Source organism: Bombus pyrosoma, linkage group LG6, assembly GCF_014825855.1.
Source record: "Bombus pyrosoma isolate SC7728 linkage group LG6, ASM1482585v1, whole genome shotgun sequence".
NCBI classification, from domain to species: Eukaryota; Metazoa; Arthropoda; class Insecta; order Hymenoptera; family Apidae; genus Bombus; species Bombus pyrosoma.
This window is the reverse complement of record NC_057775.1, coordinates 16583035-16601880: the sequence shown is the minus strand read 5'-3', so window position 1 is coordinate 16601880 and position 18846 is coordinate 16583035. Positions and strand designations below refer to the sequence as shown.

General features: G+C 36.3%; 1 protein-coding gene across 1 annotated transcript in view; it reads left to right on the top strand.

Annotated features, from left to right (window-relative positions):
* LOC122568100 (transcription initiation factor TFIID subunit 1-like) overlaps positions 1–18846 on the top strand; it is a 247112-nt gene that overhangs the window by 201454 nt on the left and 26812 nt on the right. Inside the window, exon 5 of the mRNA XM_043727464.1 lies at positions 17889–18844. Within this exon, the coding sequence (XP_043583399.1) occupies positions 17889–18844 (956 nt within the window). The remainder of the gene's footprint in view (positions 1–17888; positions 18845–18846) is intronic.

Genomic DNA, 18846 nt, shown 5'->3' with positions numbered 1-18846 from the left:
CGCTGCTACGGGTTCATCGTATGCAAATGACAAGCCGTCCGTCGGTCCGTCCGTCCGTTTGTCCGTTCATCCGTTGCTAGTGCGACAGGGGGCTGCTTGATTCACATCAAACGCTAGCTAAATGCTGTCTATTGTCTCAGCTGTCTATACGCGCGCATATTAAATAATCGGGACAGAAAAGTAATTATCGTACCGGCGGTAAGGTTCAGTTTCAAGCGTACGAGGGCGATGGAGAATGTTTCCACCGTGGAAGTAACGAGTTCGAAGGGTTGTAGAATTTTCTGTTTAACTTGTAAATAACGTAGCAGATAACGAAAGCAGAAATAATGAAAGTGTTGAGATAAACAACGTAGAGATATTCTAGAAAAAGCTGCGCTTGCTCATTTGCTGGAGAATTTTCTGTCGTTACGTAATAATATCTTCTTGAAATAATTGTATTTTTTAGCAGAGTTCCAACAGAATTTCAAAGATTTTCATAATAATTATTCCGGGTATTGTTAGAAGTAAATACAGAACTTTCTGGAGGTAGTTTTTACACTAGAAGTTACTTGCTTAATTTAAGTTTCATGAAATATTATTGAATATATAATTTAATGAAAATAGAAATGAAAGTATAGTAACTGTTGAGATATGTATAATTTTCTGTGCTGGACTAGGTTAAACGCGCAGTAAGAATACTTGTATGTGAGTATCAGTGTGTGGGAGTATGTGTGTGCGCGGCGTCTCAAAAACAGATGGATGTAAACTGTTCAGTCGTTAGAAGCATCTGGGAGAGTCGTCGGTTAACAATCGGGTATGGAAGGAAGTGCTGAGACGCGTGCAAATATGTATCGATAAATATAATAGAGATCGTCCATTAAATAAATGTATAACTATTTAAATATTAATTAAAAGTGTAAATTTTGTGTTGCCATAACATTATTTCGGCTTCAAAGATCCAAAATTCTCAACAGTAACATTAAAAAATTTTCTAGGAAATTGTCCGTTTCAGTCATAAATTCATTCGAGTCTATTCAAAAGCTCAACACTACGTATTTCAACTAGCTGGCGCTTTACTGCTATGTATGAAAAGCAACAAGTTTCACTATCAAACCTCGAAATCAATACAGGATATAATACAGTGGTGATCACTAAAATACAGATGCTTATGCAAATCGGTTTTCATGAATACGAATAAATAAATGAAATCTACATGTAAATTTATTTCATCCCACAGAAATATTCCATTATTTCGCATATTACGTACATCCTGCGTGTTTATCCATATTCACGCTTCCTTCGTCACATTTCATACGCACGCTACATGTCTCATCCTCTCGTTATTACTTCCTATTATTCCTCGGATAACTATATCTCAACGAGACATTAAACCCGATAGAACGAAGCGTTGCATCGTGGTGGAAGGTTTCTTGGCATGGGGAGCAAACAGCTCGGTCGCGAGTTATGTTTACGACGGCGCGATTTGCCGTGCGACAGTTTTAGTATTCGAAGCTGAGAAGGAAAACGCGATGGAAGGGTGGAAAGTTTGTTGGATTGCCGCGAAGATGAATAGTTAACAGGAGAGCGTTCCACCCTTTACTCCGCTTTCCATTTTCTCCGTATCCCGAATTTCCGTCTTTCCTCGTGCCCCTCTCACCTCTCGTCTAGCACCATTTTCCTTTCTGCTCCACATTCGAGAGCAGCGCTTTCGTCTTTCAGTGCCACGGCTTTCTCCCGTTTTCTCGCCCGTAAACTAGATCATTTACAAACTGTCAACGGCATGGTTTCTCGACTCGTCGTCGCCGGACACACGAGTACGCTGCGGATCTTAATCCGTCGGCAATTTCGCCAGTTAAATTCGCGTGTCTCTCAGCCAGTGACAGGAAGTTATCGTTGATCGTCGTGTCGTTTTGAATATTCGAGTGGTCGTGGATTTTCGTGAAGAAACTAAAAAACACAGGTTTGTGTTAGCATCAGTTGGATGTTTAAGGTTAGTGATAGGGAGAAATCTTTTTTTTTTGGGTATTTTAGAATATATTTAGGTTATTGTATTTAAGAGTAGAATTATGGTCTTTGATATATGTATACCTAGATATGTTGCACCATTATGATTATGACGAAAAAATGTATAATTATATTTTAATAATTGTCAATTTTAAATGTAAAAATGAATTATCTGGAAATAGTGAGCTGCGTGTTCATAAATTCGAAATAATTCTCGAAGAATGCTTTATAAAAATTATGAAGTAAGTATTATTAATCACATGTATGATGGAAAAATATGAGAGAACAGTAGGAAATCTGGATAATAAAACCAGAAAGTAGTCGGTTTGTTAATATATTTTGTACTCGTATAAATGAAATGAAACTAATGTAAATTATATTTTATGACTCGTATGCTTCCTTAAAACATCTCTCATAGTATATCCATGTATTAATTACATTTATTACAAATTTTATAAGATCTTCAGTTTTTGCTAAGTTATACATTGAACAGCATACACAGCATAACTTACATACTTAGTATTCGACATTTCAAAAAAGAAATATTATTTTCATAAATTTATCTACCATACGAAGGTAGCGTAATTAATTGTAGATTCAAAGGACAGATAAAAAAAATAATGTTTGTAATTGTCATTGTTTTATGCATTGTAATTCATAGAGTTAATCGATATGAATTCTTACTGACATAATTGGATGAATTACAAACAAAACAGAGCGTATATTAAATAAGTACCTAAGATTTATCAATGAAGTATAACGATATACATTGATATATCAATAAGCTATGAACAACTTTAGTTGCAATCAACATCCATAATATGAATCAAGGTTTATCAAAAGCGATGGTCTAAAATTCAATAAAACACTACTTTTATTTCGATGCTCGGTCTGCGATTTCCTTTGTAACCTCACGTCACGCTATCCCGTCGACTACAACCGCAACAAAATAAAAGACAGCAATTTTACGCGTTTGCAATTCCATTATCGAATCCCATTCTGATATATTAACGAAGCGTTACTCCACGGTTGCTATTAGCATTCGCGGTAGCCATTGTCGAACGAATCAACATCGTAACCCTATCATTTCGTTTCACGTACCATGAAATCGAGCTCTCTGAATTCATCCATGGTTTAATATTCTCCATGGTGACCGTCTCTTTGTACGCGTTATTTTCAGATTACGTTCCGCGAAGCCATATCGAAGCTCGTTGAAAATCAGGGGAAAGAAAATGGATGAAATTTCTTTCGATTCTTTCGAATCGACGAATGAAGAACCACGTTTTTACGATCGAAAACCGAAGGGAATCTGTCTCCTTTGAATATCTTCGGAAACCACTTTAAATCGATGAGCGATTTAAAATAGAAATTGGATTAAACAGTTCGTGGTATGGACGTTAAATTGTAGAAGATATTTCATTCTTTTATGAAGATATTGTTGAGAAAATTTATACAACGAAATATGCGCAGTACTTCTCTTTGTAACCTTTTTGTTATTTATTGGACAACTTATTTGTTCAATAAATTTGCCTTCTTTAACACTGTAGTTTACTAAAGTTAAGTACTTTTCATGGACTTCTGAAGTATTTACTTTGCTATCATACAAAAGAAAATTTCAAAGCTCAAAGTAAATCGTAGCGAGTTAATGTGATAATTGCCTGATGAATGAAGAAACTAAAATCCAACAATTTTCATTTATATTTTTATCAAAATACAGGATCTAACGTTTTCATAAAAAAATATTCTAAAAGAAGGAAATATTTGAAGAAGTAGTTAAATGAACAGCAGAGACGTGTTTAAAGACTCGAACAAGACATATCAATTGTTAAAAACTTTATAAATTTTCCAAACAATTTAGTATTATCCTACCTTTTTGGATAATAATAGGATAATATTAAATACTCTAAACTACTCGAAATTTGATCTACTATCATCAAACGAACGAGACAATAATCTTTCGATGAGTTCGATAACGAAGTTTCTTTCTTTTTTTTTTATTAAATTTTCTTCTTTACTATTAAATTTACTTACTTACTAACTTTTTTTTATTAAACATTAAATTGCATTAAATTTTCTCCATGTAACAACGAGAGTACGCGAATTCTTTGTTGGCTTACACTTTTGTTAATCGCGAGCAAAGCTTTGTCCCCGTTTTATCGCGCGGCGAAACGACATTTCCCTTTGGCGGGTTACCTTGGAACGAGGCGAAAAGAAAATTTTCAAACAAACCCGCGCCATTTTAACGGTGCTAAACGAGGAGGCATCGAGCCAAAGGTTGGCAATGAGGACGTCGCGTCCCTACGAGAGCGTGCCTTCGAAGGGTCCCTGAATTCATTTCATGGGCAATTACAATTAGCATTTATGCCGCGATTTGCATATCGTTGCGAGATAATTTCGCGAACGCTTAGCCTAATCTCCGTGTCAGATGTTTCAGCCGGTCGGCAAGAAACATTTCTGATCCTCGGAGATCGCCTATCTCCACGTGCAAACTTTTTGGCGAAAGCGATTTTCTAGATAAGAAACTCGGGGACAACAGATTGTCTGCTTTCGAAGATTGTTTCTACTTGTTTGTGATAGAAGTGGAAAGAAAGTGTTGGAATTTAGTACGACATTGGTTTATTGCATCCTTTCTAAGTTGAATTTATCGTGAAGGACTGACATTTGTCAAAGTGTTTTTTTTTTTTTTAATGTTTATTGCATAAGAATGTAAAGAAGGAAATAGATGAAACAGAGAAGGAACGGTTGCACGATTGAATAGAGTAAGGTTGCAAGATTGTTTGATAATTTAATTTCATAGGTTTAGAAGTTAAAGGTATATGATACGTTTAATAGTTCATTGTATTAGTATATTATGTTACTGTATAAATTACACAGCAGGATCACGTTAATTGAATTTGAAATTTCACAAACTTTCATGAAAGATTTAATATCATCATATGCAATGAAGTTTATATAGAGATGCGTAACATAAGCTTCGTTATTGAGTTATAATTGTTGAATTTGTATCTCATTAATTATTTTTGATAAATTCGAATGAATTGATTTTGATAAATCGAGTTTATACGATCAGTATTATGTAATACGATAGTTTATAAATAAGAGTTAATAGAACCTACATGTACTGAAGAATATTTCAGAAACATTATCTCATAGTACATCGTAAATTCTATACTTATGTTCGATAATATAACGAAAATTCACAATTATTTCAAACAAGCGAGAAATTGTTGTAATTTGATATCATTTCTACATTTCATAACATAGTACAATACAACCAACGTATATCTTTTATCTTAACAAGCATACCAAGCTCGTTCGTTCTAAAAACATACCAAACATATTGCTCAATAAAACATTTTACTTAACAGAACTTGGAACATTATATCTAGCTGTTACTATATCAACTGTACCAATATCGAGCAACCCACGTTCCGTACACCCACGACAAGCTTCGTCTCGTTCACACTGAATCAACACAGCAATCGAATTTGGCAAGCGTGTACACCCGTCGGTGTAAGATTAAATTGCAAAACGAAAGTAAACCATGCGTAGGATTGACCAAACTGACAGAAAGAGAACAAAGGCAGAATCGAAGAAAATCAGAAACAGAGTTGCTTGGAATCAGTTTGCAGGTTAACCCAGAACCAGAACGCAACTGATCAGACTCACGCCCTTAACGAGTCGACCCCCATCGGCCGCAAACGATCGTGCTCATGTGTGGCCACCGATGTAGATTTCAATTGAGCAATGTCTACCGACAGGGAAGTGGGTAATCCGAGTATGCTGCTATCACTGCCAGCGACAGCTTCGACACCCTCTGTGAACACCTCCCTGCTCGTCTGTCGCAAAAACCCTTTCGCAACGAGCCAAACATTGATTTTATTTCTGCTAGAATCAATCGAACTAAACACCGCTACAGGCTATCAACTTTTTCATCTTTTCTCTCTCTCTCTCTCTTTCTCTCTCTCTCTCTTTCTCTCTCTCTCTCTTTCTCTCTCTCTCTCTTTCTCTCTCTCTCTCTCTTCTATGTTGTATATATGTATATATATTCGAAGTAGAGAGTCAGATATTCCTCACATATAGATTCGACTAAATCAGAAACACTGACAGTAATTATAAGCCGTAATGAGTAATCCGTGGATTTTTATGTAGATTTATGTTGTTCTGGGCACAATCGACAAAATATGTAGAACATAAATAGAAATTCGTTTTACCTATTTTACAAATTTTAACGAGTACTATATATAATTCTGTATATTGTATGCATTTGTATGTAATTTTTGTATCTTTAAATTTTCCACGAACGCATGAAAATCCGTAGCCTACTAATAAATATTAAAATATTTATTCATTCCATTTACTAAAAAATGTTGATAAACTTTACTTTATTCATTTTTCTTTGCTTTATTTTGCTTTGCATGCCACATGGAGCTAAATACCGCTTCAGGCTAAATACTAAAACTAAAAATAAGAATGAGAAACTGGTATTAAAATAGTTCATCTCGAACTAGGTGACCTGAGAAGCTTCAAACTATCTTCCCTCTTTTTTTCATGCTTACTAGTCTATCTTCGTGAATAGATTGAAATGATTTTTGGGGACGATCTATAATGAACTTTACGATGCGAACACCTTTTTATTTTTTCCATAGAATCCTCAGGTGTCGAAACAGAAAGACTCGTGCAACCGATATGGCTGTTTGGATCGAGTTAAATTAGATCGAGCGTTCAATTTAGCCGCAGCGTATAGCCGCGATATTGGATTTGGACATTTGGGAGCCCAGCAGGGAAAGTTCTCTGCGTAGCCAGTTCTCGATACGTTTTCCCCCGTGAAGAGGAAAGGGAGGATGGCTCGTGGAAATTCGAGGATTAAACTTGGCTATCGTGGCATACAGTGCTCGCTCATGCAACGATGAGGCATTTGTCGGTGGAAATCTGTCGAAAGCTTATCGCAAAGTTGTTGAGGCTGAAGATATCGTTACTTGTTCCGGTAAGGGATTCTGTTTGGCTGTATAACTAAAGAGATAGTAGGGTTATCGATAAGTTGTCATTTGTAGAGTTTGCTATTCGATTCCTCTACTCGAGTGTAAAGCGAGGAGGTTTAAATATTTCTAAATTTAAAGCTCTGTGTTATAAAAAATATTAATATTAGTATTATCATAAAATATATTGATTTTGTTATTTATCTTTCGTTTTAAACATTATTACTTGAAATAATTTAGTTTGATTAATTTGTATACAACTATTTAATTAACTTTGATTAAATTCTATTCATTACCATATGAATATTCGTATTTAGGGATATTGTATCTAATAATTTGTTATATTTCTGAATTTTTATTTCGAAAACTGTAATTAAAACGATTTCATGTTTTATTGCTTGCATTTTCGTTACGTTGTTTCATCCAGTTGACAAGAAGTATATTTAATTAAACAAAACTCTTTGCTCTGATACATTGTTAAACGTACAAGAGCTAAGAAAAGAATAATAGAAGCACTATTTCAAAATATCGTAAAATACATCATTGTTTGTTTTAAAACCGAATACTCCTTGGGAAACTCACAATTCAAAGTGTAACATTCAAGTAACGGTAACTCGAGTCCTGAGAAGCTAAGTCTTCAGGACAACTTTTTCAACATCTCGTAGTCAAACATCCGGACACGTATTGCATGTACGGTGTACTTTTCAACTCGAACACGAGGAACGTTTCTTTTAAGCGCGTTCTACGTATACCTGTTTCCTTGGAATTCGTCGTACGAAATCGAGGAACAAGCACAAAGGGTAGGAGTTGGTCTGTTTCTTACAAAAAAGAAATCTCTTCCTTCCGCGCGAACTTTTCGTATTGACGTGTTCTCGACTGAAAACTGCGTAAGATATTTCTCTTTTGAGGAGCGCGGCCGGGGATGGCATTTTAAGATAATTTCCGGCTGCGTGAGTCACTGAAGGATAAGCCGGATGGGGGATGACAGACGAAAGGGACGATGCGAGGCTGTAAGAAAGGCCGACGACAGAATGAAATTACTGGAGTAAGTAATTTGAGGACAGGCCGAGTAATTGCCACTCAAAACGTTCAAAGGCGTTGCTCTTTTTTGTTGCACCTTTTCAAATTTACCGACTGTCACCGTCTCGCAATCTTTCGTTACATCTTTTAGGATGCTTCAACTTGATAAGCCATGCCAACGTCACGAGACAGCCAAGATGACGAAATAGAGTAAACAGTGTGAAGGAAGAAGCATTATTCTGAATTTAATTTTTACTATCTATTTCATTGTCTTGTTAGTTTAGTTTTGTTGAATCAAGTTGTAGTTTGATCGTGTTTTATATATCTTTTTATTGAAGTTTGACGAAAGGAAAGGAAATGTATTTATGCGTAATATATTTATATGAGATTTTTACTCACAATCAAATTTTATTATCATGGGTATGTTACCTCTATTAATGACTTAATATTTTCCACCTTTGAAACTATTATAATACAATAAGCAATATTATATTGAAAGGGGGTAAATATATAACACCAAGAATCTTATATTAATTTTCTTAAAATCTTCCAGTTTATTTAAAATGTAATAGAAATCAACCATAATTAAATAGAATATAAAATACGATGTACGTATTTTCAGCATCGCGTTATAAAGTACATTACTTCAGATAGAGGGGGCGATTGAAAAAGATGGTCACAGAGCTGTCACGGGCGAAGTATCACGACGTCTCTGTAATCAGGGAATATTTCAGTCATCTCGTAATGGGATATTCGCCAGCGTAAGCTTGTGTTCTTTACGTACGTCACACGGGTGGATTTGCTTTCAAAGTAAATCTCTTACCTCGTAGCTTAATTCATTTTTTCTTTGCGCTGGCCTTCGTATTTGTCCTTCGTAACCTTGACTCGTTAGTAGCTACTTTCCGCTTTAAGGGAAGGAGTATTAAAGGGGCCTCTAATTCGAGCCTTCAAAGAAACCTTGATAGGATCGATGTTATCCGTATCGAAAGAAACTTTTAATTGCGTTTCTTCCATGCTTATTAGCATTATACATTTTCGGAAGGGTGAGTTATTGTATGAATGAAATACTTACAAGGGCATGTATTTCATCCTGGATACTTGTAATAGGTTTATTTTCCAGTTTTCCTTCCCGTTTTCTCATAATATATATTTCAGTTTCGATGTAAATCGAACCATTTATTTCATTCCTGCATATGGAACAGATTTCATAGAGTTAATATCGTATACAATTTTCTCTTACCAAATAAATAATTCTCCTCCTTTTTTCCAGAAAAGCTTTTTCATAAAATTTGAATTAGTTACTTGCTGTTTAAATCTTCTTGAAATATCCATAGCGTGTGTTCTTCGCCAATTTCCTATATCCAAAAGAAACATGAAATTTCATAAAATAAAGTTACCTTGCTTCTTCGGTTTCGATACTTAAACCTACAAAAGAATTGACATTAAAAAATAGATTGATATAATCATATATCTTTCTAATCGTAAGCGTAAATACGAAAAGAAGCAGGTACATATATCGGAAATAGGAAGAGTGAAACGAACGATTAGAAGAACGAACGGTGCCGTATCGTGGAAGCCCCACGTATTGAGACCTATTAGATCGGTCGGATAAGTTAACCCGATCGTTCGATGACCCTTGACACGGCTGACACATTTCGGCCGCGAGATTCGTCCAATTCCGTGGTCGTAACCATGAATTCTGCTATACCGGAACCAATAACCGAGATTGGCTTTCGTTCCATCGCGTTGCTGGCCGAGTAATCTTTAGCTGCCACCTAAGAAACCCTAAGGATCACGAACACGAAGGTGATTTCGTTTAAGGTTTCTCCTTGTAGTACCGTATTCTCTTCTTCCCCCTCTCTTTTTTTTTCTTTTCCCGACGATACAGTCCTACGACCCACATATTCCATAGAAACGAAGCTCAACCCCGGTTATGTTACGAGGACAATATCTAATAAAAAGCAGAGTGAAGTGGCTCCGAGGGTGATGAGACTTGCTCTTTTATAAAGCTTTCACCGGAATTTCTCTCGTCATTGCGTTCGTCCCCGTCGAATCGCACCGGGAAAAGGAAGATTGTATAAGTGACAATTCGGAGGTTTTTATAGGACTGATGAAATCCCGGACATTTTATTCCGGGATTATCGTTCTGTACGCCTTGCGTTCAAACGTTATTTTCTGGGAAAAATGCTTCGTAAACGTGTTGATGATAGCAGACGTTCTAAGCTATGATCTTAAACATTCCTCCCTTATAAGAATTTAAATTGACACCGTTGGCGGGGGAAAGTAATAGGCGTGTATATTTTTGCTATATAACTTACGATAGTAACATTTTGCTTAAACACAGAGAGGGTTACTTGGTATTCATCGTGAGATACGGGTTTAAATATTTTTCCCTTTATAAGAATCTAACTCAACATGTTCGTGATACGAGTATATTACAATAGCTATAGAAAGTTATATTACAATATTTTCGTGTGTTCGATAGATTGTAATACTTGTACACTGGAATGTGAAGGGCAGATGATGTTTGGTTTAAAAAGACCAATACTAGGTACAATTATATCTTTGAGTATTATTGAATGATGTACTCACAACGCGGTATTCGTGAGTGAATTATATCTTTGCAACATGTCTTATATATTAGAAAATCAAGAAATAATGAACAATTTTAACCAGAAAGCATTTACAATCGTACAAATGTTAATATGATATAATTTATTCCTAAGAAAGGCGACATCAAGAGGTAGCGAAACTCCAAATAGAAAAATTATTACGCCCACGAAATTGGCAATCCTAGTGATGAATTAACTCATTTCCAATTAATAAGTTCAAGAACTTGTAACTGTAATAATATAATAATTAAATACCATAATTTTATAAACACCGTAGTAAATTACGTTATATTTTCCCCTTAAAACGAATAATTCTTGTATCAGGCAACTTAAACATCAGAACTCAGTGGAAGTGTTTAACAGGTTACCAGATACCAAGTAATTCACTCTGTACTAGCTGTAGCGTGCTATATCCTAACAAATCATTATCTAAGCAATTAACATTCAGCGATACAAGTTCGTTAAGCTGCACAAAATAAACAGTTGTGCAGTACAATCTGCACCAGCAATCAGCTTAATCGCCTATTGCACAATTCTAAACGGGCAATCGTTGTACTAATTCCGATACGCCATCCTGAAACAAGTACGAAGTATATTAATTTCTGACGACCTTGACACTGGCTCGTCAGAAATTGCAAGCTCTAACATCATTATCCGTCGAGTTTAATCGATTCGTCCTAGCTGCAGCCTCCTCCTACGCTGAAACTACGTGTTCCATCCATTTACTCTGATCCTCGTTCGCTTAACTTTTTCATCGTGATCGTCTCTGCATAAAATCATGTATTGTATAGTAATAGCGTATTTACTGATAATAAATACAATAAATGATTGTATGCAATTATAGTATAAAAAATACTATACCTGTTAGATTAAGAACATACAGAGACATGTAAATACATGTAAATACATGAAACTACTGAGAAAGCATATTAAGTTTTTCTTGTGACAAATTGATATAAATTTTTATAATATATTAAATACTAAATATTAAGTACTATACATTACTACCTTTTTTACATTAAAGTATTGTATTGTTACTTATTATATTCTTGAGTTATTCTTTAGTCACTATCTTCTATACAACAATCTGCACAATTCTGTAAAATACATCCCTTCGTGATGAACGACTGTAATAATAAAAGGCTTAATATCGTCTATAGTTATCGAAAGGATTAATATCAGTTCTGGGGAATAAACCGGTGAATATTTCGTCGACTTATCTGACAGTACGTGTAAACATAGCATGCACGCGACGCGTAACAGCGCATCGCGTTATCTGTGGCGATTGCCAGCCAGGGGTCGTCGCTCGCCTGCACTAATAGATTCATTAGGGGTAGACTGTACACCCTTCGAGTGCATAGCGAACCCTAAATGTATGCGCGTGCAGTCTATTTCTACGTCACGCGCCCCTTCGAACGTTTACTCCGTCGCAGGCAACGTGTATTCATATCCAGTTCATTCTAGCGCGCAACTATTGCGTTGATTCATTCACCAACGCTTTCTCGACGGTGTTATCGATTTGTTCGCGTGAATTCTGCTTTACCACCCATATTACGTAACTCTGTGTGCATTCACTGTTTCGCGCGTACGTCGCCTTCTCTCGAGGTGTGGGTATCTGGCTTGTATTTCTGATAGTACTTGTTACATGTAAGCTGGTAGATAGCGGAGATTATGCCAAGTTGATTAAGTTGATTAACTCGATTGTCGGAGCACAGTGTCGTTATAATTAATCTACAATCGTTAAACTACAATGTGTTCATGGAACTTTATGTTTTTTTATTAATAACGGCGTAGGAACTAGAGATTTATTTGATTTACAATGACAAATAGTATTAATAAATCTGCGGTAATAAATATGTGAAAATATTACAATACGTGTTCTAGTTTGAATATCTTTAGAAATGTCTACAAATTCTAAGAATATTTGTTGCATTCTAAAAACTACTATAAATATTACGATACAGTTATACAAATAAATACTACGACACAATGATACAAATACTCTAATAAACACTAATTCAGTACTTCATTATGAATGGTTGTTTGTATTATAGAATACAATTATATATTTATAGTATGCTGCATGATTTCACTCTGATCAATTCTTTATTACTAAGCTTCTACGATTTCACGTTAGTATACCAATTATTATTTACGACGTGTTTATTCATCAATTTATTCATCGACGTATACAATATAAGAGACATCAGTTGCTATCATAATTAATTTCACATGAACCAACCTAATACATCTAACATCATCAAACATTCTAACCATCTACAAACATATTCATCGACGTCGCCGATTTACCCTTGCGACTCTCTATTCAATAACTCACCCTGTAATACGAGCACCTTAGCTTCTCACGTGTTTACGCACTTGGTGTTCTCGTACGCGATACATCACTAGCTGAGCACTCAAACAACCGCCCACTGACTCACGCACCGCGTTATCTACAGGTTCTAGTCGAGTGTGCTCGCGTTTCCACCGATTCGCGCGATATACGTATATCAGTCGTTTGGACGAACTTGATGGTAGCTCGTTTACTTCATAACTCATTCGGTCATTCAACGACTCGTACTTTCCCCTGCAACATCCCTTCCTGCAGCCTGCGGATAACTCGCAAATCTGATTATCGATCGGTAATCAATATTGGTGCAATTTGGCCCTACGCCAACCTAGCATGTGTAGGCTTGTGTGTGTCGTGTGCGTGTCCTTCGTCGAACCAAGCGGGGCGGCTTACCGGCTGATTCAGTGGAGGGGATGATTGAAAATAGTGCACGTGCAGCACAACTAATCGCGCTTTGAGCGACTTCAAACGAATCTCTTAGTATGTGTCTTTGGAATGGATATTTATGAAATTTAGTTTGTTTCATTTGTATAGAAAATGATTTTAATTTTTGTAGCGTTGACTTTGTGCGTCAATTTCTAGTCAAGTTTTTCCTGAATAGGTTGAAATGACCGTGATTTAAATTTTAATAGTACAGTGTAATAGGGGTGTCGAGAAAAAAAAATTGAACTATATATTTGATATTTCCTAGCCAGTGAATTTTTTTTTGTTAATAATGAAATTGTTTTATTAAACTTCTCAGAGGTAGGTAGCTAATTATAATCGAGTCTATTATATTGATTTTGACTCGTAATATGATTTAAGACGTATAATCCAACAGGTTTAATATTAAGTAGCTCGGATCAACGATTCAAGCGTACAGAGCACTAAGTAGTTTATGTCAATGGTTCGTACGCCGTAGGCTGCTATGCGGGTAAATAAGAATGATTCTCATTATTCCTCAGTAAATGTTAATTGCAATTATCGACGTCTATACAATCAAAGGGAATAATGATTGTGGTATAAGTATAGTAACGGGAGCTCGTTCTTTTATTTACCTGCTCTATTAACCTTCACAATATCTCAAGTGATTTGTCCTGTACACAATTTAACCTCATCAAAATAAGTATCTGATTACAGTATTACAACTTCATCTTCATTCATTTCTTAATGAACAAAGCTTTCATAAAACCCTAATCGTTACTTGCGAAACAATTACATTAGCGTTTAATTTGTACCTCAATCGTTGGCAGAAGTTTCCTTGATGGAAACATCGCGAGTCCGCATTTAATTTCCTTCTTCTAGCTTGATACGCCCCCACGGATATCGATTTCTCGTTTAGGAAGCAATCAACCAGCACGAGCAAGCGGTTTCCTTAATACGTTTATTTCTCTCCAGATTTGATCCGGTGTCTTGTGTAAAACGACCGGACCAACCAGCTGCGGATACATATTCATGCTACCTTTCATTTTCGTTCACAACTGTCGTCAAGCGCTGTCATATTGCTCTAATATAATTTTTCAAGCATATTGCGCTAACTGTAGTCAGTGCGTCGATATTGCGTTTTTTGTTCGTATCGTTGCTCCGTTAAAAATGTTGGTCGGGTGGTAAAATGTTTTATAGGCAATTTTCTTCTGATATGAAGAATTCACGTCTGTTTCAATATTCATCGCATTTATTAGTTTGCTTTGGAGAAACGTGTGTTTGACGAATATTAAAAAAATTCCATTGTTCTTTCAGGTCTTGTTCTGTGCAATTCGTGGCAAACCATGTTAGTTCGTATTGGTATCTCTTGTAAAATTGTTACTGGACTATTTGATGCGATATTAAGAAGGAAGTTTATACCTGTTTTTAACAATAAGTGTATAATATTTTGAAGAATTAATAAAATAATTGTAACTTTCTCTTAGAAACTAATTTTCTGATAAAGTTTATTTCACAAAAGAAAAAGAAATATATATATAAACACATATATAATTTATGTAAGAAGGAGAAAGTTCAGAATTTATTTTATTTACAAAGAAATCTTCAGTTTGGTGGTTATCCTTTTCTTGTATAAGTTTCTAAATATCAATAGTTCACGAGCAACTTCTCCTACGACATCGCGAAAATCCAAAAGCGATATCGTATTTTTTTGTGCATCGTACATGCATCACCAACGTTAACGTCGTTGACATGGAAACATGATGGATGTTTTGGACGTGCGCCATTTCAATAATGCATCAATTCGCCATACATATCGAACGGTCGCAAGGTGTATTTTTTCACTTACGAACTACTTCGTATCTTTCAATATATTGAATTAAACTTTACATAAATAAATACGCACAGTTACATGACTAAATTGTATAATTGATATTTTATATTCTATATTTTAATTTTTACTTTATTTTAAATATTTATATATCATATTTTTATTTAATACCAAAAATACTTATTACTATAGTATCATAAAACTTTAATTTACAAGGGTAGCCTTTATTCGCACTACTTTACAAAAAAATCATTGAAATTTTCAAAAATTTCTATACAAAAGTACAAATTGGTCATTCTTGTAGCTTCAATATTAATGAAATGTACCTATGTGTTATAATAAAAAATTCAATAGTTTAAATAGAAAGTGGTACATTAGTTAATTAGAAAATGACATAATAGAATCTTGTTTCTATTTCTTTATCTGTTCGTTTCTCCAGTTTCTACTTCAAATTTTTTCAATTTAATTCTATAAAGGAATGCTTTGTTCTTTCTGCGAAATGAATGGTTCGATTGAATTCTTGTATGCTTCGCAGTTCATTGTGGCGAGAGTAGGACAAGTTATACAATCGGAAAGAAAGATGAAAAGGAATTGTACGAGACCGTGTCTGTAATTTCGTGAAAAGGTGTGCGCGTGTTATATAATAATTTTCCGGATTCATTGTTCAGGAATTAATTTCTCATTTCTCGTTTCATCGTTTGGGCGCGGCCTTTTATATTCGAATGGAGAGAACAAAGTTCCACGGACCTCGTGATAATGAAACTGCCTGAAAATAGGTAATAAGTTGATTCGCCGTATTCAACGTAAATTCGTACGTTTTTTTCTCTAAAGGATCCCGCATATTAACATTTGCTCGTTTCTGTCTTATTGGAGTCATGAATCATACGTAAATCACCGTGGTCGTTTCAGAGTGCGTTTGTATAAAGTCTCTTCTTTTTAGAATTTGATTTAGAACAGAAAAATTAAAAATGGAAGATATTATGGATATATTTCATTACTATTCATTACTCATATATTTCAATACTATTGTCTTGCTTCTGGATATTAGACTTCGCCAGTGATATAACATGTCGTTAGTCAGACATTTCTACTTTAAGAAGATGCGAGTTGCGGTATAAGTAGTATCTTTGAAAGAATTGTTCTATTACTAGCTCTCAGTAGTGATATAATATGTTATTAGTCAGACATTTTGCTGTTGTCTATATCAAAGTTATAAATTGAATATTATTATATATATACGTTAATTTGTAGTCTTATTACTTGGAAAAATATCATTAGAATGATTATTCTATTACTTGTAGTCGTCAGTACAAGTAGATATAACATGTTATTAGTCAGACATTTCCCTCATACTTTCTATATTGAAGTTATAAATTGAACACTATTACATCAAATATGTACAGTATGTTAATTCATATTCTTGGTATTGCTCACAAGAAAGAATGTCTGTGAAATCATTATTTTATCGTCCTAATTTTGTCATGTGGGGTGAGAATATGTTTAATTCGATATTTACAATACTCTTTAATTCGATATTTATAATACTCCTTAAGAATATTTACAGAAACGTAATAAAGTTGTTCCGAAAGTTTCTTTCGTTTTATAAGGAAATAATAGATGCACAACATTTTTTGTTTTCTATTATTTTATCGAATTATGTACCATCCATTTTGTTTCAGTAGAATAAAATACGTATAATACCATACGTATTACACTTCTATCTCTTACCAAGTAAAAGTACAAAACAGAAGATAGTTGATCGAATTTCCATGGTATTCTCCAATTTTCTTAATTTTGCCTCACGAAATATTCACATCCTGTTAAAGCTCCTGAGCGATTTAACGAGACAGTGGCACCGGAGATCAGACAGAAATCCCGATAATAATTTTTTGCTTCCATCGGGAAACTTTCTCGCGAAATTTGGGAAGGCGGTTCCTGTCAGAAACAGCTTTTGGCGTGGTTTATGGTGTGCCTCTTGCACTTACCACCCTAGCCAAGGAGGAGCAAGGAAGGATTTCGGTAAAGCCCTCCGGCCGAGCATAATGCTCCCATTATCTCCAGTCCTTTCGTCTATACTGCGTGTGCACGTTGCTTGGCTAATGTACCGGGTGTCCATGTAATTTCCCACCTCCTGCGATCCGCCGAGCCGATTTCCGTTTACCTAAGGATGCTCGTGACACGATCGTAAACTCGGGGTACGAGACGATCTCGGAACGACGTTGAAACGAGTGAAAGTGTACGAAGAAAGAGGATAGAAAGAAGGTAGAACCCCGTGTCAGCCGGCCAGAAACCATTACGGTAATATCTCGCGGGGCGAACAAGTGATTTTTAAGAAGACCAGCCTGCCATTTCACGGCAATTTCGTCTCCCCATAAGCATCTCTATTCTCTACCTTCAACATCTTAGAGTAGCCGATGCTCGTATAACAGAACGATTATGAAAATTTCGCGTCGGTTTCATTTTACCAAAGGTATACGACCTGTTGGAGTATACCTTCTTGTGTATTCCTACCACGAACTTTGCTATCTCCTCTATCTTGATGCCCATCTACCATAATATTTTTTATGAGACGCTAGTCGTGCCAAGGAAAGATTAATAGGACTCTGAAGCTTATACGAAGATACATATGTAAATATAAAGACTATATTCGCCTTTATGTATCACGTACAGTAGACGATGCTCATGAAGATTCTATGTGGTATTCGTTCCAGATCCATCTGCTTCAGGCTCTTCCTGCGAGGATGACGAAGATGGTCGTCGAGTGGATATCAGAAAACGCAAGAACAGTCTGTACGCGTCTTCCTCGACTCGTGCTGTTTCAGTAGATAGAGAAAAAGAGCTAAGCTCGGTCGACGGGGCTGTGGTGGACTGTGTAGCCCTGGTGCATCTCACGGATCAATCACCCACCGAATCTAATCAGCCGGTTCGCCATCCATCACCCTATTACTACGGCGATTTGTTCAAGGTACCGGATCAAATAAGCAAGTCACAGCCGAACAGGTACAGAAAAAGCGTTAGTCTCGACGTACCGGGTGAACGTTCACGAACACCCGGTATACCGAAGAGAAACTCGGTGGCGGGTGATGGGGGTACCTATTCATCTCAGCAACAACAACAGCAGCAGCAACAGCAGCAACATTATCAACAACAGCAGCTACAGCAGCAACATCCATTACAGCCACAACAACATTATCAAAGTCAGGATCTAGTGAGCCCCACGTCGGGGAGCGAGCATGCTGTCCCAGCCAGAAACGAGATCCTCTCGTCGTGCATCATCACCGAGTGGGATCACACCCTCATGCCTCCTCATAGATTGTTAAGCCACGACCTACCAACCACGGTTTGTACTTGCGTCGCATCAGCTGAAGAAGAGGAGGATGAGCTAGATCAACGACAGCCGCAGCTAACGCGGCACCAAGTGCGCAAGCTACGTCGTACACGGAGGATAGACCCGCAACCGATACTCGTCGAGGACGAGGACGACGTGGAGGGAGAGGACGAGGGTGAGGAAGAGGAGGAGGAGGACGTGGAGGTGGAGGAAGACGAGGAAGAGATGGCTAGGCAACGTCACCTCTACGAGACGGCCTTTGATTGCAAGGTCAATCGCTCTGACGATGACCTCGATGACCTCGATCGGGTTACCAACCATCCTGTGTTGCATTCACAGGT